The 24,894-nt window shown below is 39.9% G+C and overlaps 6 protein-coding genes across 6 annotated transcripts; 2 read left to right on the forward strand and 4 right to left on the reverse strand.

The window, feature by feature from the left end:
* Positions 1–2,408: 2,408 nt before the first annotated feature.
* dynll1 (dynein, light chain, LC8-type 1) lies at positions 2,409–4,457 on the forward strand. The gene is made up of 3 exons (XM_031856673.1): positions 2,409–2,492; positions 3,220–3,358; positions 4,076–4,457. The coding sequence occupies exons 2-3, from the start codon at positions 3,227–3,229 to the stop codon at positions 4,211–4,213; spliced, it is 270 nt and encodes an 89-aa protein (XP_031712533.1). The 5' UTR covers positions 2,409–2,492; positions 3,220–3,226; the 3' UTR covers positions 4,214–4,457.
* A 470-nt stretch (positions 4,458–4,927) lies between these two features.
* Positions 4,928–7,987, reverse strand: rpl6 (ribosomal protein L6). Its single transcript, XM_031856672.1, has 6 exons — positions 7,477–7,987; positions 7,280–7,378; positions 6,967–7,110; positions 5,510–5,558; positions 5,218–5,402; positions 4,928–5,109 (listed from the first exon to the last, which is right to left on the reverse strand). Exons 1-6 carry the CDS (start codon positions 7,621–7,623, stop codon positions 4,957–4,959), a joined length of 777 nt encoding a protein of 258 aa, XP_031712532.1. The 5' UTR covers positions 7,624–7,987; the 3' UTR covers positions 4,928–4,956.
* A 1,574-nt stretch (positions 7,988–9,561) lies between these two features.
* Positions 9,562–15,118, reverse strand: acaa2 (acetyl-CoA acyltransferase 2). Its single transcript, XM_031856348.1, has 10 exons — positions 14,976–15,118; positions 13,232–13,398; positions 12,978–13,106; positions 12,681–12,797; positions 12,394–12,541; positions 12,108–12,283; positions 11,055–11,184; positions 10,861–10,931; positions 9,963–10,117; positions 9,562–9,832 (listed from the first exon to the last, which is right to left on the reverse strand). Exons 1-10 carry the CDS (start codon positions 14,989–14,991, stop codon positions 9,751–9,753), a joined length of 1,191 nt encoding a protein of 396 aa, XP_031712208.1. The 5' UTR covers positions 14,992–15,118; the 3' UTR covers positions 9,562–9,750.
* A 276-nt stretch (positions 15,119–15,394) lies between these two features.
* On the forward strand, positions 15,395–17,534 carry mrpl40 (mitochondrial ribosomal protein L40). Its single transcript, XM_031856350.1, has 5 exons — positions 15,395–15,526; positions 15,656–15,739; positions 16,269–16,424; positions 16,847–16,928; positions 17,059–17,534. The coding sequence occupies exons 1-5, from the start codon at positions 15,465–15,467 to the stop codon at positions 17,284–17,286; spliced, it is 612 nt and encodes a 203-aa protein (XP_031712210.1). The 5' UTR covers positions 15,395–15,464; the 3' UTR covers positions 17,287–17,534.
* On the reverse strand, positions 17,509–19,848 carry cunh22orf39 (chromosome unknown C22orf39 homolog). The gene is made up of 3 exons (XM_031856351.1): positions 19,428–19,848; positions 18,488–18,655; positions 17,509–18,334 (listed from the first exon to the last, which is right to left on the reverse strand). The coding sequence occupies exons 1-3, from the start codon at positions 19,455–19,457 to the stop codon at positions 18,203–18,205; spliced, it is 330 nt and encodes a 109-aa protein (XP_031712211.1). The 5' UTR covers positions 19,458–19,848; the 3' UTR covers positions 17,509–18,202.
* A 90-nt stretch (positions 19,849–19,938) lies between these two features.
* Positions 19,939–24,774, reverse strand: ufd1l (ubiquitin recognition factor in ER associated degradation 1). Its single transcript, XM_031856349.1, has 12 exons — positions 24,643–24,774; positions 24,293–24,425; positions 23,304–23,336; positions 23,088–23,209; positions 22,852–22,982; positions 22,686–22,758; positions 22,524–22,592; positions 22,363–22,431; positions 22,236–22,286; positions 22,050–22,138; positions 20,808–20,892; positions 19,939–20,562 (listed from the first exon to the last, which is right to left on the reverse strand). Exons 1-12 carry the CDS (start codon positions 24,643–24,645, stop codon positions 20,488–20,490), a joined length of 933 nt encoding a protein of 310 aa, XP_031712209.1. The 5' UTR covers positions 24,646–24,774; the 3' UTR covers positions 19,939–20,487.
* Positions 24,775–24,894: the final 120 nt, after the last annotated feature.

Consider the following 24,894-nt stretch of genomic DNA (forward strand, 5'->3'; position numbering starts at 1 on the left):
TATACTGTGACTTGTTTTATGGCGTACTATATACTGTGACTTGTTTTGTTGCATACTTTTATGACTGTTTTCTACATATGAATAGTGGCGACTGTGGCTCCGTGGTAGAGCAGGGTCCTCCTTCCTCGGCGGTTCGATCCCCGTCTCTGCTAGTCCATGTTGATGTTCCCTTGTACACTTAATCCCAAATTGCTCCGCAGGCTGTTCCTATGACTGATTCGTTAGAGTCCTGATGGGCAGGTGGCACCTTGCATGGTAGCCCCTGCCATCAGTGTGTGAATGGGTGAATGATGACAAGTAGTGTTAAAGCGATTTGAGTGGACTAAAAAGGGCTATACTAGTGCAGTCCATTTACCATATAGTATTTTGACATGCTATGACTGTTTATGATTTCTTCGACATATACTTTTTTTGACATACTATTCTGATTTTTTTTCAACATACTATACTGTGACTTTTTTCAAAATACTTTACGATTACGTTTTATGATTTTTTTTACTTACTATACAAAGTATTTTTCTGACAATTTTTATATGCTATACTATGTCAGTTTAGTATGTCGAAGAAAGCCATAAAACAGACTTCTCATGACTTTTTTAGACATACTATACTATGATTTTTTTTTATTGCTTCTGTGACATACTATAATATGATTTTTTTTTGACATACTACACTATGACTCTTTTTGATAGATACTATGACTTGTGAGTTTTTCACACTATACTCTGACATTAAATGTTTTTTATTGCTTTTTATGATATACTATACTACGGCTTTTTTTCGAAATACTATATGATTTTTCTACCAAACTTTTGTCTTTTTTCAACAAACTATACTATGATTTTTATTGTAGCTTTTTCATGACATTTTTCGACATTCTGTACTATACATTTTTATGACTTTATTTGGACATACTGTACTCGACTATGACTTTTCAACATTCTACACTTTGAGCTCATTTGACTTTTTCGACATGGTGGGAAAATTAGAGACCCCGGGCTTTGGTATTTATACGATACATTTCACTCTGTAACAAATTCAGCTTGTAACCTGAGACCCGACTGTGATCCCTCAAAAGAGACATTTGGTAATTTTTTGGATGGATTTGTTATGTACAACAATAAATCGGCATATAATGAGACTTTGTGCCGCCCTCCCACAGGACCCCGTCTGCCATTCAAGGAGCGCAGGGCAATAGCCAATGATTTGATAACAAGCACAAATAGTTAAGGGTAGAGGAGACAATCTGGTCTCGTCCTTTGTTGTAAGGGGAAGTATGTTGATGTGAAGGAAGAGCTCTGGACCAAAGCAAAATGAGACATATAATAGCTTAACCCTATGAGGATGAATTTTTCCCCAAATCCAAACTTTTGGAGAGCAGAGAAAGTCCCACTAGACCTGGTCAAAGGCCTTCAGTGTCTAGCTAGAGAAGGACTTCTGGAGGTTGACAGATCTGGTTAGAGGAATACATTAGTTTATTCTGTCGGCAAAGATTGGAAAATAAAAATCTATTTTTAATAAAGCCTGTTTAATCTGGCGAAATTATAGTAAGAAGAACCTTTTCCAGACAGGAAGCAAATATTTTAGCTAATAATTTTGTGTTAACACTCTAAAGACTGATGGGTAGGCTACTATGACTTTTTTATGACACACACAATGACATTCTTTAGGAAAAATGTATGGCATACTAGAATTTTTATACAACATTTTTATGACATACTTTACAGTGACTTCTTTCTGTGAAAAGTATGCTATATCTGTTAATATTAATATTTTTTTAAATACTATAACCTGTTACTTTTTTATGATATAGTAGTATATTATAACTTTTTTTAAGGACATTTTTATGGAACGCTATACTATACTTTTTATGACCTACCATATTATGAAATAACCCATTAATTATACACCTTAGGTATAAGTTATATATTATATGAGAAACGTTCCCAGTTTGAAATACGCTGGTATGTCATTTATAACTTTTCGCAACAAAGTAATTTAATGTTAGGTCGACTTGCGTTTCCATTTACTTTATTTCCATTTTTTTTATTTAAAGGATAATTCATAAATAAAATAATTAAAAATAAAGTTAGTATGCACAATGTGTGCAAAATACAACAATATGAAATAAATCCACTCCATATCCTGCCACGGTCTATTGCCAATGACTCATGGAACATAGTAGGCATGGACGACCTCGCTCATAACTTGCCCGTAGCAAGTTATTTACAGGGGTCGCCCCGGCAACGATCGTGTCGCAAGGCACGATGGTCTGAAATAAAACCCGGGCAGAAACACCCGAAAGAGAGACCTGCACGATCCAATGACAGTGCCCTGTGCAATAATACCGGCCAATCGGAACACGTCGAGGCAGCAGCTCTCAGCCCAACACACCCACACTACTTTTGTGTCAACCACTTCGCGGGAGTTGTCACTACAGGAGCGGTCGTCTATTTAAAGCTAGACAAACACTATAAACGGAAGACTAGAAGGTAAATGGAAGAATTTGGCATGTAGAAAGTTGTATGGTGGTTCATTTATTCAGTTGTAAGCGTCGTTGAACTGGTATCATCCGTGCTTACTGTTAGACGGTGTTTTTCCTTCCGCGGGATGAATGTGCTGCTAGTAATCGAGCTTTTTAACGTTAGCTCACATTCCGAATATGCATGTGACGATGTTTCACCCCGTGATACCTTGACTCGGATATCGTTATTGTTGAATCATTTTCACGGCAAACGCTACATTATAAGTATGAAGATGTGGTGTTTGTTTTGGTCCTCCTGCGTGTTAAAGCGAGGCTGGCTCTATCGCCGCTCTCTAGCCTCAGGCAGTTGTAAAATGTGCTTTTCTTTCGCAGCTTCACGAGTCAAAGGAGTCTAAACCTCGGGTAATATGGAGACGATCATCTCAAATGTCTTGTATCCATAGAAACTACGCAGAGCGCGCATCCACCGAGTTCTCCGCTGATGGAAGTTGTTATGCAACACTTGTAGAAACGGCCAGTTCACACATTATGTGTCAGTTATGTAATGACAACATCGTCACCAATTAACCGTTTATTTATTTATTCTCGAGCCTGTAACGCTATGTGCTCCAAACGGTTTCGTGTTGGTCAATCGATGACTGTTGGGATGCTCAGGGGCCAGAGTCTAGTGTGTGCGCGCGCGCGCCAATGCGTCCGTGAAGATGATAATCCTCCGGTGTGTTTTGGTTTCCCAGGGCAACCATGTCTGACAAAAAAGCAGTGATCAAGAACGCCGACATGTCGGAGGACATGCAGCAGGACGCCGTGGAGTGCGCCACGCAGGCCCTGGAGAAGTATAACATCGAGAAAGACATTGCTGCATACATCAAGAAGGTAAAACCGCTGCTGACGCATCTCCCATCACTCCAACCGACCGACTGAAATCTAGTATTTTCTTTAATAAAATGAGCAGCAACCAGTGATGTGAGGCTATGTTGCGCGCACTGACCAACCACAGTGTGCATAATTGATGTTGAACACCAAGCCTGCTATTGGTAATAGTTTCCACTCTTGACTGGGACAACAAGCAACAATTGTTAAAGTTTCTATAATTGCAATATGATCTTAATTTTTGTTCTTTCAATTATTTTCAGGGTAAAATACTGTAGCTTATCAAGCAAATGTATTTTATTTATTTAAATCTAACAAAACGAATGAGCTACCATTTTAGAATTATCACAGACTTCTCCCAATAAATCATCCAGCTCAAGTTAGGGCTGCATAGTAAAAATATGCATTTCTACTCGGTAACATTGAGTGACAAAGTATTTTGGGTTTGCTCAATAGTGACATTATATAGTATTTAGTCTCAACTTGGAAGAGTAATGCATGCATGTTCTGAGGTGAAACTAGTATAGTATACCGATACCTTCTGAGCTACAATTTAATATCTGCAGAAAATAGTTGCTTGTTAGTTGAGATGTAGCATTTAAATCAATAGAAAGGTGTCCGTTTTAGCTCTTGCTTAGTGATCATTAAGCAACATGTTCTCATCTTTTCTTCACACCTCAAGTGTTTGACGAACACAATTGTGTATTCCCCCCCCCGCAGGAGTTTGACAAGAAATACAACCCGACCTGGCACTGCATCGTTGGGAGGAACTTTGGCAGCTACGTGACCCATGAGACCAAGCATTTCATTTACTTCTACTTGGGTCAGGTGGCCATTCTGCTGTTTAAGTCTGGCTGAGGGAAGGCGTTTCCTCCACACCAGCTGACCATAATACAGTACTGACTGATTCGACAAAGGCACTTATCATTCCTTGGCAAGGGGCCGCTGCCTTTTTCTGTGCTGCTTTCTACTTTGTTCTGTTTTTGAGGATAGAAACGTGGCCATGTTAAAGAGATGAAACACTTGTATTTATTTTTGTGTTGTTACATTAGACATGTCATTTTTTTAATTAAAGCATAGCTGTTAAGCTGTCTTGGTCCAATGCCTGGTGATGTCATTTAATTGCACTGCTTCATTAAACATTTAACCAGGACCAGATACTAGTCATGTTTTGATATGTATAGATTACTTTATGGTAAATATTTGCAGACATTTTGTCTGGAAAGCCAAATATAGGGTAGAAAGCCTCTGGCACATCAGGGGTCTTACACTGTTAAATCAATATTAGTCACTTTATCATGCAGGCAGCTCCTGTGAGCCGTTTCAGAACAGCACAAACCTTCAAGACCCACTTCAGAATATCAAAGTTAGTTGCAAAGAATAATTTCACCTGCATGACACCATAAACCCTGATGACGGTAAATTCACACATTCAAAGTGCCATTAGTTTCAGTTAAAATACTTTAAATAATGCATTTTAATCTGTTGCAGGATGGCTGCAATTTAAATGCTAGGACACCTTTAAGCTATCTATAGGCACTGTAATTTGCACAAACGAGGCAGGAGAGGGTATTATATGGTGGTACTCTTTATTACAACATTTAGAAAACCAACTTGTGTGGGAAGACACCATTAGACAGGCAGAAGGAAGAGCGCAGGTACCCTTTGAGTTGAGGTACTTTCTTGATGAGGGGCAGGAGCTGAGCGTCAACAGCCTTCTGGTCCTCCTTCCTCTGCTCTGTCAGCTGGTACTTCTGCAGACGAGGAGAAAACCAATGAGTCATGTATCATAAATGTCATTAAAAATGGTATTAGTATTATCATTACTATTGGTATTTAAGACAATATTCAAGTTAGTTCACCTCCTTCTCTGTATCAAAGATCTCCCCCTCCTGGTGACGGGGTCTCCTCAGCTTCTTCTTCTTGAAGTAGGCGTCGTTCAGAGTTTTGGAGATCTTCATGCCAGAGATGTCGATTTTGGTGTTGGTAGCAATGGAAAACTTCTGGTGAGCCCTACGCAGGGGTACTCTGTTCAAAGCAAGAGGGCCTACAAGTACGCAAAAAATAAAACCATTAGAGATGGAGTAAATGGCCATATTGCTGTGCTACAGTTACTATCTAACAATCTAAACCACCAAGAACAGTCATCCTTACCAGTGACAAGCAGGAGACCACTTGAGAGCTGCTTCAGGAACACCACGCGCTATAGAACAAAAACAAGTTCACTTTAGTATGAAGCTCTTGTATTGAGGGCTTGCTCACTAATGACCTCATAATCACGTGTGCCAATTTAATATCTGCAATCCACTTTGATGCCAAGCTATAGACAGAAAAATACATCTACTTGACACTTAATTCACCAGGAGCGCTCTGCCTTTCAGATTCACAGCTGAAACATTATTTAGGTCAGCTACTGCTCAAAGTGTGTGTGGGCACACTAGCATGCCTCCATAACTTATCCATGTAGCGTTAGTGTGGGAGAGAGGGACAATGTCTGTGGTACCGAGGGTGTGTGATTATAAAGATGTGTCACGCACGCTAGAAAATATATTTTTTCATGTAGAATAAAGATGCACCATTTTTTTCCTTTTTAAAAGGGGGCACAATAGCCTTCGATATGGTGTGTTCTAGGAGTCTCTTGAACGCTGGACTGCCATCATGTAGCTCATTAAAAAAAAGTCAAGTCCACCTCTATTACAATTAGCCAGAATACAGCCAGTGTGTGTTAGCAATGGTGTACAGTGAAGTGTCACATGATTAGATTAAATGCCGACGTGGCATTTCTCTCAATCCGTTGTGTTTTTAACCTCAACAACAGATTTTAAAGGATGACACCTGCATCTCACAATATAAATGTACCCTTATTCAAAATAGTTTTTTTGCCATTGTGGGCGACTACACCGAGTTCAACCATAAAACTAACAGTATTAATTCAATAATAACTATTTTATTGTTGCTGAAAAAAATGTTTGAGGTGTTCTGACATTCCTAAACAATGGAAAACTATCAGTGTTGGAAATACTTTATAGTGCCCAACAGTAACAATTGGACAGCAAGAAGTTTTAGTGTATACTGGTATTCATATACAAACCTTTCAATAATCTTCAATGTATAATGCAATATAAAAACTTCTGTTACAAACCTTTAAACTACATTCAACAGCTCCTGTTGCAACAATCCTACATAATAAAAACCCAGCAACAAGAATGCAGCTTCCACATTTTTATGGAGGTCCTTTTGTTTACATATGGTTCACAGATTCCACATTTGTAGATCATAATTACTAATACTTATCCTCAATAATCTGTCAAACTAATTTTGTGAAACATAAAGTTAGAGAGATTCTCCTCTTTTAGTCCTAGAAGCAAACTCAAAAGATAAATAAAACCTAACATTGGACTCTAATCGTATCCTGTGTGACATGATGGCTGCTCCATCATACAAGGGCTATTACATATTCACCTGTTGATCTTATCCAAAGAGCTAGAAGCATTGTGTTGCAGGTACATTTTGCCCATTATACTTGTGTGTTTTACAACCTGTGTCGGGCCATTTCAGCTAATCCTTAAAAACATGGAAACTTGTCGAGATGTGCTAGAAATTGTTCTCACCTTTCCACGGTGGCGCCCAGTGAGCAGAATGAGGACCGTTCCTGGGGTGATGGAGCTGCGCAGCTTCCTCTTGTGCTGGCAGAAGGGTTTCTTTCCGTGGCTCTTCAGTTTACGGGGGACATCCTCTGTGGGGTAGTAGCGAGGCTACAGCAGGAGCACACGAAAATACATGTTAGCATTTTAAATCCAGTACGCTATTGCTTTATCAGCTCGTATGACAAGTTGTAATGGGATGAGGACTGACTCACTGTCCTTGAAATAAAAACTCTGTACGCCATTTGTGCTCACAATAATTTGAATAGGAAATAATTACCATCTTGCGCAGTTTGACCACACGAGTGCCTCCATTCTTGTCTCCTCCAACTGTCTTGACAACAGTCGCCTGAGGCTTCGTCCTAACCTTTTTCTCCATCTGAAACAAGAGCATATTATTATCAATACTAGATAAAGAAAGTGTGACATGTATTCTTTTATTAATCATTTTGTTGGCCATCACAGATCTGCTCTCACCTTGGTCTCAGTGATCTTTGACTTCCTCTTGTACATGGCCCTGCGGGCGTACATAACTGACCGGGAGTAACGGCCGATACCCCGGGCCAGAACCGGGTTCCGGCTCCCGTGCTTCTTCCTGGGAGCTTTCTTGTCGCCCTCTGCCATCTGACAGAGAAAAGTATAACAGGTTAGTACACAAACTGCTGCAATATTGCGTGTAACAATTTCAAAGGGTTTTATTTGAAATAATTCACATTTAATAACATTATTCCAGCTCTGGTTGGATAGTACATTGTATGCTGTAGTTCAATGGTTCTGGTATCACGTAGAGACAACTAGCTTTTACATTTAATACTACTACAGCCGTTATGGAAATAGTGTTCCTAATTGACAATACATTACTTAACATGGAAAGAGTAAGATAACATAACCGGGTTAACGTCAAACGACTACGTTATTAAGTCAAATGCGTTTGATTGAGTGCTCAACCCCACAGCCATCGCCAATGCACAACAAGCATGAGATGTAACGTTCGCGAGCAATTAGCAACATTGCACAGTCGCCTTACTGGTTCACAAACCACTTAGTCTTCTCAAAATTACAATTTAACTTTAATGTTCTAAGAGAACGTAATATGCGAGGAATTGTGCGGCTTAACAGCACCGCATCTAACGACAACACGTTTAGCTTTATAAGCTAGCTAGCTAGCGTTACAGCACGAAGGCTAGCCGGCGGCCTAGGACTGCAGATACACCAAACTATTCATTATCACAGAAACACCACGGACAAATCGCCGCCATAACGATGGATAACGTATCCTCTTGATACAAGGATTCCTTTCCTGGTGTTTTGAGACGAATATTTTTATTCTATAACGCAGATGAACACAGATTTTATTCGACCAGAAACATGAAGGCCAGCCTGTCTTACCTTTGCTACGGAAAAAAGAACGACATCCGGGGATGTGACGTATATATTGACGCTGCACGATGACGTTTACGTAATTGCGTCGCGTTTCAAGGATGTGTTGGTCCTTGTAGTCCTGCACATATTTCCCCTTAATTCTCATTGTAAATTTGAAATAAAATCAACATTGAAATTGTTTTCAACAAATAACATTACATATTTTTCTAGTTAGATTTCAGTTGCTTTAGTAAACACATTTATCTCTATATAGTATTGTTTTGTCTGCTGATACAAACAATAAAACAATTAATGCTTGCATAGAGCTTCTAAATAAATAAAAAACATAAGTAAAGGACAACAAACAATGTAACGTCGTACTTTTCTTAAATCCTTAAACAATCTCAGTGACAGCAAAGCATAACATATATTTTCCCAGATCAAGTCTAACACATCAAATCCAGACTTTTGTCAACTTTTTAAAAATGTTTTAAGGGAGTGGTTACTAATTGATGGTGGTTACCACTAATTGAGAAGATGAATGTCTCATATCATTCAGTACATTCAGTTCCCCTTTCTCTATGGTGATGTGTTATCAGTTTTCCTAACACCATTTTGAGCATATATAACAACAATCAAAGGTAACTAATTTTGTAAAGATTATTATATTTAGAATAAAACTAAAATAAGAACAAGTAGTGTCTGTTTGTTAAATCCTAATCTTAAAATTCCCTCCTAATCTAGAAAAAAATAGCATTGGTTGCCACCATGGGCTGATCATGAAAACTTCAAAAGCACACTTTTTTGCAAATGTTATTGCGATTCTTTGATGCAGATTTACAAAATCAGTTTTTGCTGGAGCCATCACAGGTCAGACATATGTTCTGTAAATAATGATCCCTGTTAATGGAGTGATAGAGAAGATTGTAAAGAAAAACATGAGAGTTCAGAGTCCCTTTCTGACTCTACTATAATGCAACACAAACTGTCTTCTATGAGTTAATAATATGCTACACATGTTAATGTAACCAAGAACCTAGCTCTGTGTCTCGGGCACATACACAAACAGTCTCTTGCCCTCTCGGGCATCGAGCACAGAAATGTGCAGTAGCTCTTTATCTTCACAGGGCTTCCAACGCAATAATGGACTGAAACATTTATTACACTTTTTTTGTAAATTAATGTTGAGTCATCTTTTTGTACCAGGGAAAAAGTACTGTTTATTGTTTGTTACTTACCACTACATTGGTATAAATTCTTATTAGATCATGTGTATATATACAAAATTTGACATTTCATGTGTATGTGAAAGGGTTTTTCAAAAAAATCTCAACGGTGAGGCAAGACATTCTTCAGCAGTACTTCTTCTGATACGGGCAGCTTCTTGGGTCAGTACTTTTCGAGGATGATGGCGATACCCTGACCACCCCCGATGCAGGCAGAGCCAACAGCGTACCTGCCTCCTCGTCGCCTGTCAAAAACAAAGATCATAATTAAAGCTACTTAATATGCAGACATGTCACCTGATACTAATAACCACATATTTTGGGCTAACGCCGCAACTGTACACAACAACTGTAATTACTAAAAGACAAAATTACCTGAGCTCATGAACCAGGTGGGCAGTGATACGTGCTCCAGAAGCACCGAGAGGATGACCGATGGCAATAGCTCCACCGTTAACGTTGCTTTTCGCTGGATCCAGTCCAAGAGCCTTAGCGACAGCCAGATACTGAGGGGCAAACGCTTCGTTGACCTGTGCAAAGCAAATTACATCAGTGACACAACTAGAAAAGTGCACTTAGCAGTGGCTGAGTTGCGGCGAGGTACAGCAATAAGTGTAGTAGTAGTTCTGTTAGCAGTTAGCCAAACACACAGTATAAAACAATAAAAGTCAGCAGCAGAGCAGCGGTCCAAATACCCAGCAGTTAGTGCATGATAGATATAGTACACCTGTAAGCTGTTAGCCAAATACACACTGCAAACTGTGTCTTTGGTCACTCAGTATTGGCTGGAGGTTGGTGATGCACTCAGTGAGTGAGGAGTCAGCAGTCAGTCAATAGCAGGAATAAACAGGCAATGAAAGGTGTTTTGAGAAACTGTGACTAACCACAACCAAGAGAGGTCCTTGAACATGCAGCCATAACTGTGCACCCAAAATATTTTGCCGTTTGCAGCAGCAGAGTGCGAGATTAGCCGTGGACTGACACAGGGGTGGCACGCATGACCTCCCAGGCGGAGATAATAGTATATCAGTCTCAGGGGACATTTCACTTTTACTTCTGATACTTTAAGTATATTTTGCTGATAATACTTGTGTACTTTTATATCAGTACATTTCTAAATGCAGGACATGTAATGGAATGTATTTTAGACTGCGTATTGGTGTTTCTACTTAAGTCTGGACTTAGGTCTGAGTACTTCTTCCAACACTGATGAAATGTATGACACAATCTGATGGAGAAAGTCACAATGATTAGTGTTTCACTGATAACAAACCTCCACAAGATCCATGTCGTTGAGAGTCAGACCGGCTTTTTTAAGAGCTTCTGTGATTGCTGGAACGGGACCTAAGATGTTTAAAAGACACCAGAGAAATTCTTTCTTTAAAATAACCAAATACCACAACAGTCATTCATTCCTTTTATTTCAAAGGGATTAAATTACATCTCCAAAACAGTGGTGTCCCTTACCAATTCCCATAATGCTCGGGTCACAGCCTGAAACATGATAGGACACAATTCTGGCCAGAGGAGAGAGCTTGTGTTCACTCAGCGCATCTTCACTTGCAATCACCACAGCAGCAGCACCATCAGATATACCCTGGAGATTAAAGGAGAGAGGGGTAGATTCAGTAATAGTCAGTTACTTCCCACCATGGTGGCAGACAGTAACAATAGTTGCATGATTTGTTTTACTGTAAATCAAACTGTGGAACTCTAAAGGACACTGACACAAGTCATAAGTCCTTTTAAAAACTAAATTAAATGTATTTTAAATGAAGTAAAACAGACCACAAAAAAGAAATGGACCACCTCAGATCCTGAAGTTAAGACAGCACTGTTGGATTGTAGTTGTGGACCGGGCCAGAGGGGCCAGTGCCCCGAGGTCTCAGACTGCCAAGGGGCCTCTAAGCCTCAGGCCGCGCAATCTGAACTCCAGGGCCCTCAGTGTGCACAATGCAAGCTGCCCAAGAGACCCCTGGGTGATTATAGCGCGAGTTAACCACTAGGGCCTCCCAGACCCCTTAGCGCTTTCAGTGTGAGAGCCCCCAGGCCCCTTGGTGTTTAAAAAGTGAACTACTAGAGGCCCTCGGGCTTCAAGCGTAACTTCCATCTCGCTTTGTGGGTGCGACTTTTTTACCATGCCATTCATATCCATACAACAAATGTGTTTATGATTACATTGTTTACTAAAGCACACAATTGTTTACAAGAGCACAAAGTTCTTCAAAGATCTATCCCATTCATTTTGCGCTCAAAGTGCACCAGATTGATGCATTTAATCGTTCTTCCGGGGGAGCATGCCCCTGAGCCCCCACTTTGGGGTCCGAGGTCCACCCACCACAGTATTGCTAAATCCTGTAGGAAACACTGCTCCCTAAATTCCCAGGCTCACTCTCAGCCAGGCTGTTTAGTTAAGCTTGAGCAAAGATAACGGAACAAGTAAGAATTATATTTAAAGTTTAAAAACTCGGAGGACATGTGCCCGTAACACACACATGTGGCTGTAAGGCGTGAACTCACCGAAGCGTTGGCAGCGGTAACAGTCCCTCCCTTCTTGAAGACAGTAGGCATTTTGGCCAACTGTTCCATAGTGGTCTGTGGACGAGGGTGTTCATCATGGGTCATGGACACCTTGCCTTTCCTAGCTTTCACATCAATGGGAGCAATTTCCGCTGTATAGTAACCAGCCTCGTGAGCTGTGAATAGAACAGGTACGATTTAACTATTAAGAATGAGTTAACTTCTTAACGTGGTGAGCAGATTGTGAATATTTCGAAAAGATATCAAAGAACGAAACCCGTCTTACCTGCCTTCCACCGTTGTTGTGTCTGGTATGCATAGTTATCAACTTCTTCTCGTGTGATCTGGTATTTCTCTGCCAGGTTTTCTGCTGTGATGCCCATTGGGATTTTGATGTGCAGGTCAGTCAGGCCCGCCCACAGGGTGTCCTCTAGCTGTCAGGAAGACGAGGAAAGTTTTTTTAATCTTTGCAGCAAAAGCTTCTGGAGTTTAAAAACAAGCGGTCTTAGCGTCTCATGTACATTTGTGTCAAGTGTTGATTAGAGAGCAGAGAAAAATCAACAAGAAGCCAACCTTGAGATCGAGTCCAAACTTTGTACCAAATCGTATGTTGCGAACAGCGTACGGGGCCTGACTCATACTCTCTGAGCCTCCGCACAGGACCACCTCGGACTCCCTGAGGCAAATCTCCTACAAGCACACAAGGTAACAGACCAAAGATGAGACACATTATGTGCAATTGATATATTGTGCTCTTACTAATGCATGTACTTTTACACATATACATTAGTGTCCATAGTGCATAATATTATGATTCATTCTACATTTGTATTTCTCCCAGAATGTTTTTGTTCTCGGTGGAGTGCTTACTTGAGCACCATTGATGATGGACTGAAAACCAGATCCACACAGTCTGTTCACAGTGAGAGCGGGCACTGGGATCGGAACACCACACCTCAGACCCACATGACGAGCAATGTAGGGTGCATCAGCTGAGCTCTGAAATTAGGGGGGTAGATGAAACTAAACAGTGAGGACAGCATCAAGTACACTCGTCAAGATTTTCACGTGATTGTAGTAGTGATCTATTAATTGTAGCTGTGGATCTGTTAGATTTTGGGTACCTGCATGACATTTCCCATGATGACACTGTTTACAAGTTCTGGAGCCACGCCCCCTGCTGCGAGGGCGGCTTTGGCCGCATGCTCAGCCAAGTCTGTTGCACTGTGATCCTTCAGCACGCCACCATAGGTGCCAAACGGAGTGCGCTTGGCAGCTACAACAAATACACCTGCAGAGATAAAACCAAACAGAGTTTGACTTTAAAGCACCCACCACTGAGCCACAGCCAGGGTCACGGGGTCAGGACGTACTGGGCGGTGCACACTGCAAATATTTTTGATGCTTTCATTCCTGCAGTCTCTTTTAGTCTGTCAGGAAGCTCTCGTTTTCTGCTTCTATCTAACCTACCAAACCGTTCTTTTAGATTTGACTCATGGTGTAGTGTTAACACCTTACAGCTCTCACTGATGCTTTTTATGTGTTTTTGTAGAGAATCGATATCCTGTTTTGCTGCATTTAAAACTGAAAAATGTCGGTTAAAAAGTTCATCACACCGGTGATGAGGCCTACGACTGCTGGTTGGCACAGCCAGTGCACTGAGATGCAGAAGATGAAGATGCAGTATTATAGGGAAAATAACATCAGATAGATAAAACTGGACTGGAGGGACAAGAGGAGTACGTAACTACATCTAGAACAGTGAAACTGGAACTTCTTTATAAGAAACATACTGTATATTAAACAAAGGGTTTAAATCTTCTGCAACTTGCTTCATGTGCAAATCCTCAGAAAGAGAAAATAAGTAATTAAAATGTCCTATTATTATTATTATATAAAAGTATGTATTTGCATTCAATCCTTTCATAAAACCCAAGTCACTAGGTATTATGAGTATGATGGTTATCTTGAAATACTGTGTTGATATGCCTTCTCGTGTTTAAATCATACATTGAACTGTTGACTCGTGCTGGAGGGGTGTGTTTAGTGTTGTGAAAGTTGTACAGTTGTATTTGCACAAGTAACTATATTAAAGTTTAGAAGTACTTGTATTTTACTTGAGTTTTTCCCTTTTAAGTTACTTAACACTTCCACTCCACTAAATGTTAGAGGTTAATATTGTACTTTTTACTTCACTACATTTATCTGAGATCTGTTGTTACAACTAGTTACTCAAAAATACGTTGTTGTTTTTTAATTTTTACATTAAAAACCTGTATTCAGACTAGCTCTAGATTCAACTACCCTGAAGTGGTTAGTGTGGTGCAAGTTGACCTGCCACGCTGCTGCGTACACGGTAGTGACACAATATTTTTAATCCAATACCGTATTTGTAACGATAATGTAATGCCTTACTAAAGTTAATGCCAATTCATTTTAAATAATAAAATGCAGACAATTCTAAGTGGAATACATCTTAACTAATATTCACTTTCATAGGTCGCTCTGTAAATAGTTTTACTTCTCCTTTCCTTCCCTCCATCACTGGAGGTAATTAAGTGAGATGAATATTATTATTTTTCCAGTGGATCGAAAGGTAACTGTGGACAAGCTATCGACAAGCTGATAATGATCTTGACACCATCTTGTGACCTTTCACCTATTTCACAGTGACGTTGTGATTTGAAAAACATATCTACTGACATATAATTACATAAAATCAACTTTCAGAGATAACTTCATTCATTTTAGGTCACTGGTAATCCTACACTGAGACACAAATAGGAGAAATTAAGCCCCAACATTAACCATTTCAAAGGTCCACCTGCTTTTTTTCGCCTCCCGCTGAACTGAAACAAGCTTGTTTACCTCTGAGGAGCGCCATGATGCAGAATTATCAAAACACCACTGTCAGGATCAAACTCTTCCACTGATGTCTTCTTGTTTCACTGTGCTCTGGATGAGTCCGTGCTGAATGAGGAAAAAAAACTGCGACCTTTCCTCTAAATACTTCAGCCGCCAATTTTCCACTCGTCCAGTAAGATTCGACAAAAATGTTACATATATATATATATATTCAAACTACGACAATATTAAACTGTTAAAAAACAGTAACGTCCTGCATCATTTTATAATTGGTTTTCTTTACAAAGTATTCTGTATTTAATGCATTTTATGTAATTATTTGCACATACAAAATACACGAAAGTGCGCCCGTGAAATTGTGAGCGTGACAGCTCGACAACGTCATCTTCTCGCGCCACGTCTGGCTATCGTTCGAGCAAGGAGACAGCACAACATCCTTGGGGGACAGGCGAAGCAAGGGTGTTTAAAGTGAAACAGTGAAACGGTGGAGAGATGTCTTTTGCTTTATCGCGCTGTCTCTGCAGGGTGTTGTCCCGACAGACCGTTCCGTCAAGGTGAGTGTTTGCGGTATGACCGGTTAACAATGTAGGTACTAGCTACCTAGTGCTAACATAGCTAAGGTTATTCAGTAGAGAAATGCTGCTAATCACTTCTGTGGTTGACAGTTGCTCTTCGTTTTACAGCTTCCTGTTGGGAGAACATCATCATGCTGTACAGAGTCCCTGGTTCGCACCAGTGAGGACACTGAAGACATCTGCTTCACTGAGGTATGAGCAAAAGTCCCAGTTTGTCTGCATGTCAATTGTTTTTTGTTTGTTTGATGAATTGCTAATTTGTTGGGAACATGCATTACTTAAACCCACTTTCAATGGAGACAGATCCTACATTTAATTGATCATCTCTTTTTTTTAAAAATCAATTAATGCTCAAAACTGTCAACCTCAAGTTTCCAGAATCCAAAGGGCCGTCTTGATGTCATAAGTGTCATTTATGATGATATAAAAGGGAGAAAAGCAAATAAAGTGATGCAGTCTTTACATTTCAGGCTGGAACCAGAGAATGGCAGTGTTGCTTCATAATGACCCAAACAGCTGACAATCAAAATAATTCGCAATTTACGCTCAAGTCAACACTGAAAACTACTTGATATGACGGCATTTGTTTCTGTTTAGATCACTATGAAAATCCCAGACAATGTCATGTTTCATGTCACGGTATCAATATATGTTTCCCAGATTTAATTTAAAATATATATTGCAGTTTATTATGCTCACAGAGCTGTGCTTTGTGTTTAAGAGCAGAGCCCAAGAAGAAGAAAAAAGTGGACCCAAGAAGGGAGCAGATGTTGAAGGAGAGGATGAGAAAAAAGCTGAAGAAGCTGGAGAAGGTCGCGCCTGAGTTTATCCCCATAGAGGACCTCATCACTCCGGCCAAATGCTTGGATGAAACAAGGTACAGCTCATTTCTGTTCTCCAAAGATTCAGTTGACATCAGAGTTCAAAACACTCTTGAGTTTTAATGTGTAAAAATCAGTTTATTTGGGGTACCCAGGCTGAAGATAGCTAAAAGTTTTACATTTTTGTTGATCACCTCTAGGATATAGGGGTTTAGGGATGGATGTGACATAAATTACACCACAACTGTTGTTGAACAAGATCATATTGGCTGTTCCAAACAGTAAATTAACTACACAAAGTCCTCTAGCATTAAGGCAGGCAGACATTAAAACAACATTTTATGGACACATTTGCTGTTTATGTATCATTTGGCCTCCTTTTTATTTGACTTACTGTACCTTTTTGTTCTTTCCTTGCTATTTAGTGCTCACTGACTTTAAAGTGCTGTAAATTGATGTTTCTTATTCTCGCACAAAGGGAACGCTCTGCACCCAGGCTGTCATTTGAAGAAAGCGAGGGTCGTGCCCTGCTGCTGAAGGAGTGGTGTCGATACAAACAGGTCACCACTTAACCGATAACACTTCCATCGCCTAAGCTTTTATGGAAAAATCTTGCCTCTGACCTCTGCTCTCCATCGTGCGCACTAAGTGGGCTATATTTGATGTGCTCTTCTGTCTTTGCTCTTGCAGGAGCAGCACATGGCTGAAGTTCAGGCTGTTGAGCTTTCTCTAGAAGCACAGAGGGAGGCGCTGGAGGAGCTGAAGTTGGAGTCTGAGGAGCTGTACCAGGCGGCGCTGAAGCCAGACCCCCTTCTGTTTCCCTTCACTCACGACGGTCCTGTCTACACGCCGCCGAAGAGCAAATATGAAGCTCCAGATGGGAAATACAACAACATTACTAAAGTTTACACACAGTGATGGACAAGGGAGGGCTGTGGGTGCAGCCTGTGTGTATTTAGTGTCCTTGTTTTTACATGATTTATTAAGCCAACATGCAGCCTTCATGTGAATGTTTTTTTTTTTTCCTTTCTTGAATTGGTCACCTCAGTTGATTCATGTCTATCAAATGCAACAGCATGCATGGTGTTCTTTTTCCTCCACATTAAAGTCTCTGTATAAAACATAATGGAAGAAACAGGAAATAAAACCACTTTTTATTGATCAAATTTGTTCAAAAATGTTTTTAAGCCTCTTGTGTAATTTTAGGAGAAACTATCACAGAAATGAGACAGAAAACTGCTATGAGTTGAAGCTGTAAAGCTGAATTTTGTTATATTATTGCATTTATAATATATTAATCACAGAAGTATCTACAGCACAAACTGAAGAGACTACGGTGCTTCTGGGAAATGTTGACAGACTTACTGTGGCCAACTCCTGTTTAATGCCTTCAAAAGTGTTTTCTAGTGCAGCATTAATTATTAATCTCAGCCTTATGGAAACACAACAGATACTTCATTACTTGGGTGAAATACATTTAATCTTCAAAATGTATCCATTGCATTATTTGACCCAATATTCTGCATTTCTCATGCTTAACACAGAAAAACAAGGAAACTCCTCTTTAAACTCATTTACAGCAAGTCTGAGTGCATTTGTATTTTTACACTAGCCTTAAAGAATTAATAATTTATGACAAAAAACAACAATGCCTTCGGAGAGATCATCTTGTAATTTGCTGGATAAATACAGATGCTGTCATACTCATCAGTGAGCACTAGGTGCTGCTACCGCTGTTTAAACATGCATGCTTGTTTTCACACAGCAGCTCACTGAATACAGCTTGACATGGCAACAAGTGACCAGTGTCTGTCAGGTCAATAGTGACCGGTCATCATGAGTCCTGAGGCTTTTCCTGGTTCAGCGGCATGTGCCAGTCTCTGGGAGGCTCTCGCCTCAGTTCCCACACCGGGGTGAAGTTTCTCTGCTCTGCCACTCTGTTCCTTTCACTCTTCTGCAAGGCTTCCTGCAACCCCGGTTACGTAAAAAAATGTTATAATTCCAAGCTATAGATTTTTTTTCTTGGTTCTTCAGGTCACTCAGATTAAGGCACCATGAATATTACCAGTTTAATCACAGGTTTTTACAATTGAAACCACGTGACTTTCTGACGCTGTACCTTGGATTCAGCAGCTCTGTGTTTCTCCCACTCTCTGCAGGTGTGGTAGTCCTCCTTCCACTGCTGGCAGGATGGCGAGGTGCCGTACGTGTAATAGTGGTGAAAACGGTTCTTCAAGCTTTTGCAATGTCTGAATTCACTCCAGTAGTCATCACAGGCTCGGGGCGGCTGTACAAGCAGACAAAAGCAGGACTCATCACCAAGTACAACTTGTTCCAAATTATATTTTGACCCTCTAATGTTGTGTCTCTGGAGAGTGACTGCATCACTTTCACTTTTCTGGTTACATCTAACAAGCTCGTGCAAGACATAATAAAGGATTAACCTGGGGAGTGCCTAACTTGTGGAGCTGGCTAAGGCTTTTATAGTCTTTATTTTGTCTATTATTCATATGATGCATTTCATAATGTCTTATTTAAAACATGAAGTTAATAGATATATTGGGGCTAGTTAATGAATCGTCCACTAGCAAAGACGCTATCGTAAACATCGTTTCTATGCAATACTGTTCATTGCTTTTTAAAAATGCAATAGTGTTGACTAAACGTTACTTTCAATAGAAGAAAAAAGGAAAATAAACAGTCTGACAGCACCTCCCTTAGGTCGCTAATGTGTATAAACCTCAGTTTGGTCTGTGGCTGATCCAGCGTCTACCTAACTACATTTACATGTAGTTTTTTGTAGATCAGTAACAATAGATTTCAAATCAAACCATGAATAAGATCACGCTAAACAGCAAAGTTTCTGTTAAGACCTCGTTTACCTGACATTGCTTATTGCTAGCTAAAGGCAATTTAGCAACGATAGCTAATGTTAATCACCGTGGTAACTATTTTGGGTCAGATTTGGCATTTGTCATTCATAATCAGGACTAGCAAAAACAAGGTAGATGAAAGTAAATCATAAAAGTAAGCTAACAACACAAGAACTGTAAAATTACCCTCCACACGTCTTTACCAGACCGGTCCATTGCTAGCCGCGCTAGCAAATACAGCGACAAAACATCCGGTTCGAGTACATTTCAAAATAAAAGCCCATTAAGAAATACTCACTAAACACTTTCGGACAGCAAACATCAAAACGAAACAAAAACATGAATGACTAATACTAGTCATCACTAACCAAACATCCCCTCATTGTAGTAACCATGATTACCCTGCATTTGTTAAGACAAGAACCTGTTTTGGACAAATATGGACATTTCTTCTTTGACATCTTTGTTTTTCCGCCATATGTTGGTGTTATAAAGTATGCATTACTTGTTTATTACTCGTCAATTCATCCTGCCATTACACTGTCTAATTAGAACTGGACAACCAGACATATCTGCTTTTTTGGAAATAAATGTGTCTAATTCCAAGTCAAGAAAAATGCCATAGGAACATCCTATTATATACTAGTTTCATTATGTAGTTTGTTTTGGACATTACAAAATGAACTATTAGTGACAATCAATTTCAAACAATCCTTTATTTGTCTATAAATAAACCAAGAAAAAAAAAAAGAAGGGGGAATCAAAAATTACTCATTTAACTCAAAAAACCCAAACATAAAATGATTTTCATTATAATTAAAAACAAAAGTATTGAGCTATTATTGCTCCCATTTTATAAGAATGGGACTCTAGATAACAGTATACCTAAAGTAAATTGTATAAATGTAACAATCATGGAAAAAGGGGGGAAATGTTCTAATATCACAACTATACTCCACAAGTTATTCTTTTGTTTTTGGTGGTGTGGTGATATAATTTATTCATATTTATTCCACAAACTCCAGACCGCAATTTAACGGAGCTCGGCTTTTGTTGACAAAGATATTACTGTCAGAGTTTTAATTCTATAGAATCCCAGCTCAACAGCAGAAACATTTCAAAGGGACACAAATAAAATCCCAGCAGTGCACATGAAGGCCAGTTTTTTTTTTTTACTTTGCTGTTGCAGGTAACAATTGATATGGTGAGTCCGTGCACATTATCCAGTCTCTCCACTTAGAATCCTTCAAGGCTTTCTGCCCTTCTTGCGTAGTGATTGTCCTTCTCCAGAGAAGGCGATGAATCTGTTCAGGGCATCATCCTGGGGGGGGTTAAAAGAGATTTTAAAATAGTTATGACTGGAATATTACAGCATGAGTTCTACAAGAAAATGTATTTAGAGAATTCATTATAGACAAATAGAATGAATGACACAATACAATTGTTTAGTTCCAGTGCTATGAACAAAAAGGTTGTACCAGAAAAGAGTGTGAGAAACTGAAACACTGTAAATACAGCCTAGTGTAATATGTACAAATGTATGATTAAATCCTCCACATTTCTTACATCATCTACAAATTTCCTGGGCAGAGGCCTCGAGTTTCTGATGAAGGTGATCCTGCCAACTTTGAATTCGTAGTTGGGAATGCCTCTGTGAAATGAAAGTTCAGAGTTCAAGGTTAAGAATTTACACTCAAGGCTAAAACGCACTGCTAGAATGGTTCAATGTTGAGTGACATATAGTAAAATAAAGATTGAACAGCTTAAGTGTCTCCTTACACTGTGGAACTCTGACCATTCATAAATGAATGTCCCATTGTGCAACAGTAAAAAAATGACAATTTGACACATTCTAGCAGTCAAACACTGCAAAGCGAGGCAAGTCTATTGTTAGATTTAGCAATTTGTTAAATGGTCAAACTATGAATTACACACAGGCAATTCTCCAGCAGGTGTTAGACTTATTATTTCCAGCTGTTTGTCAAAGACCTCACAAACATCATCATAGCCTTATATCATCTCCTGCTGTACTGTACCATAGTGGTCAGTACTCACTCACAGGAAAAAATAAATGTGTCAGTCCACAATGCAATCTGCTGTGCTTCACCCGTCACATTCTATGTCAAAACTCAGCTCACCAACCGATCTACAACCAACTCATGGAAGATTTCGGGGTGTTTTTTGAGACGTCTTGTCAAATATAGCCAAAGGGCCAAGAAGACTTAGTGTGGGGTGCCAGCTGGCTTAGAGCTTGAAAGGTACTAAATCCAGAGCAAATCTATGATCGAGGGATTGCCTCCACACGGCTCTCAACATGGCGACGGCAAGCAACTTACTGTGCTAACAGCCCGGACAGTGCAAACAACGGCAACAGTGCTGACAGAGCAAACCTGAGGATGAACCAGTGGGTGTCTGATACGCTCCCGCGACAACATTATCGGCGCTAACTGTCGTATGAGCGCAGTGCAGAGCGGCGGCGATTAGCTAGCCAGTGGGGCACGTAAAAAAAAAAACCCACAGAGAAGCCCGGATTACAACACACACAGAGTGTAACCGACTTCCTTCTCTGCTCAGGATGCCACGACTCCACAATATATTTACATGGGAAAAAGTTGCTGTAGTAATGCTAATTTAGCACATTTAAGGTGCTGGCCATAAACGTCCTCAGATCGGACCCTGGTTTTACGTCATTCCCCAAAATCTTAAGAATGTTGCAGCGTTATCATGTTGAATAGTTCAAACATTATTTTACAATATTCCATTTTTTTGGCCACTTCATGTGTACATGTATAAAATACTGAACATCACCTTTTGATGTCACTTGGGTCAAGAGGGACGGGGCTGGGCTCAATCCCTTTTAGTTTACCATCCAACCGATTGCCAGAGCCGGTGAAAGCCTGAGGATAGGAAACACACCACAAGTTACATTAGCTGCAGTTGTTACGGTTATCAGCGCGGCTTATTTGTCTCTAACCCACAGCAACATTTACTCACTCTGAATCCCAGGTCCATGTCGGCGTAGCTGGTGGGATCTGCTTCTTCCTCCTGTGAAGAATTGAGTTTTTTTTTTAATCAAATTGTTGCACAAACTGTACATGTACCTTTAGGGTTCGGTGCTTACCGTTGGTTCTTCCTGGGGCTGGGGTCGTCGTTCGGGCTCTTTGTAACCCAAAGGAGCGTCAAAATCCACCTGAGAAACAGAGTCATAACACATTTAAAGCGGAGAACACAACAGAATACTTCACTGTTGTCTGTGATAATCACGGCTTTTGAGGAGCTTACGTTCATATCGCACTCGATGATAGACACGGCTTTATCTGGCTTGGTCTCCATCACCCGCAGCTCGTATATCTGAAACAATAACACAGATTCCATTAGTAGTCGTATAAAGTAGAGCAAAAACATAAAGACTAGTCCGACACCAATTTGAATAATTGAATTCACCTTTTCGTTGTAGTTGATAGCTACGACATCACCAGTTGTCAAGCAGGCAAAGTTCCTCAGTGCATTCTCCAGTCTGAAATAAAGTGACGACTTAGTCACTCCCTATAGTTAAAAAACCTACATGTGAAAACGGGTCAATTCAATGTTCCCAACTATTATTTCTTACACTGCCTTGGGGTTTGTAATGTCCAGAAAGTCGGGGCTCTGTGGCTGGAACTTTGAGTAAGTGGCCACCATGAGGTTAACACTTTCCACTTGGACCAGACCACCTTCCTCCAGTAGGAGATTCTGCATCATCTGCATCAAACAGAAAGAAGCAGATCTACAGTGCTGCCTTGGTGGATACTTACAAAGTGGCTTTAAAATCAACAGAAAACAATTCAGACTGTTTCTTTTTCTCACCCAGTGAGGCAGGTAGCAGATTCCCTCGTCTGCCACAAACTCCAGCACGCCGCAGTGTGTCATCCTGTCGGAGTTCTTGTTGGTCAGCTTGAACAGCATTGGATAGGTGATGTTAAGTCTGCCTGTACAAGGAAAAGGAGCAGAAAGGTTAAGATCCATGGACGGTTCATACGGGACTTTTGTAATGAAGAGGTGTTTTATTTAACTTGCACTTACTGAGCTGGTCGAGGGCTGAAGGTGGCATTATTACTGAAAAATAAACCGCCCATTAGCTGAGACAACACATCATGTAAACATCTTTGCTTCAGGTTCAAAGTATTTGGACACATAAGATATGCAAGATGCAACATTTTATAATAATGTTTGTAAATTATCACCGTACAAACAAAAGGGCAAACCACCGTTATTTTTGAGGAATTACAGAGAAACTGCTGTAAAATGTAATTTATCTTTCAAAACTATGGCTGATTTTAGCATTTTTTTTTAGAAATAGGAAAGAGCTTGAACTGATACACCTTTATCAAAACTAGATCCACAGACATGTTCACAGGGGTCTACAGCTTACATAACAATAGGTTGGCAGCTCAAGAGAGCAGAGATGACCCACTGGTACGGTAGTTCAGGTTTCTTGTGACTTTATGATTATTCTGAATTTCCCCATCACATTTGGGAAACACTGCATTCATACAGGTTTCATTAGGTTTGATTGGGGCAAAAAAAGAAGGAGTGAACTATCGCAGAGTGGGGAAAACGCATTGTGGACTGAAGAATCAAAGTTTGACATCTTAAAAATGCACTTTTTCAGAATTGCTTTATCTCAAAATTGTGTATTCTTCCGTTTTATTTTTCTTGTATGTACTGTGTTTTAGTAATTCCTACCTCGCCTGGCATTATTACTTTATCATTTCTATTGTTTTCGTTACTTACCTGTAACTCTTGTTTTTTTAGTCTTTGTAGAGCACTTTGTAACTTTTGTGTTATATAAATGAAGGCATTATTACTATTATTATTTCCGTTCAGTTAGTTATTATCATTTAAAAGATTCAATAAAGAGAAGACTCAAAAGCATTTCTGTATTTACAACAAACAAAATCCAATGTTTGCAATTGAATTATTTGATTGAGATTTGATTTGACCAAGACGCGATTTTACAGGCAGTGTATTGAAGAATATGGGGCATATTTTGTGACAATAATAATACTTACTTTTTCCTCCTTTCTCCACGTCGGAGCGGTCGTTGGGACCTGCCAGCATGGACACAGAGTAGCAGCGGTACTGAGTGGAGAAGCGGTTCTGAAACCCCCGAGACATCGGGTGGTCGAATACGTGGAAGGAAAACTGTGGAACAAACCAAATCCTATTAAAATAACATGAATTATACGTGAGTTGGTACAATCCACCCAGGACCTAAAGTCCATGATGACAGAGCAGCTTTCTGCTGAAGTCGTGTTGTTGTTAGTCGCTCGCTCGCTAGCTAAACTGCTCCAAGTAGGGTTTGTTTCGATAGAACGTTGAATGTTTCGTTAACGTTGAGCCAAAGCGGAGTGTCACTCACCATGTCGTCAGTGTTGGTCTTTGGTTGTCAAACGACTCAAATCAAAATGGCTTTCGGTCTTTTTTCTTCTTATTTGAAAATGTTGCTTGTGAGCTGTGACTGTCCACTGTTGTCTTCCGCTTCTTCCGGAAGTGTACGAGCTGCAAGTAGGAAATGACGACACGAGAGACATTATCCAATCACAGAAGCCCATTGAAATAACAGTTTTAGCATTTTCTATTAAATGTTTCCTGCAAATTCATGGAGGATTTG

Source organism: Anarrhichthys ocellatus, unplaced genomic scaffold, assembly GCF_004355925.1.
Source record: "Anarrhichthys ocellatus isolate YVR2014 unplaced genomic scaffold, GSC_Weel_1.0 scaffold17, whole genome shotgun sequence".
NCBI lineage: Eukaryota > Metazoa > Chordata > Actinopteri > Perciformes > Anarhichadidae > Anarrhichthys > Anarrhichthys ocellatus.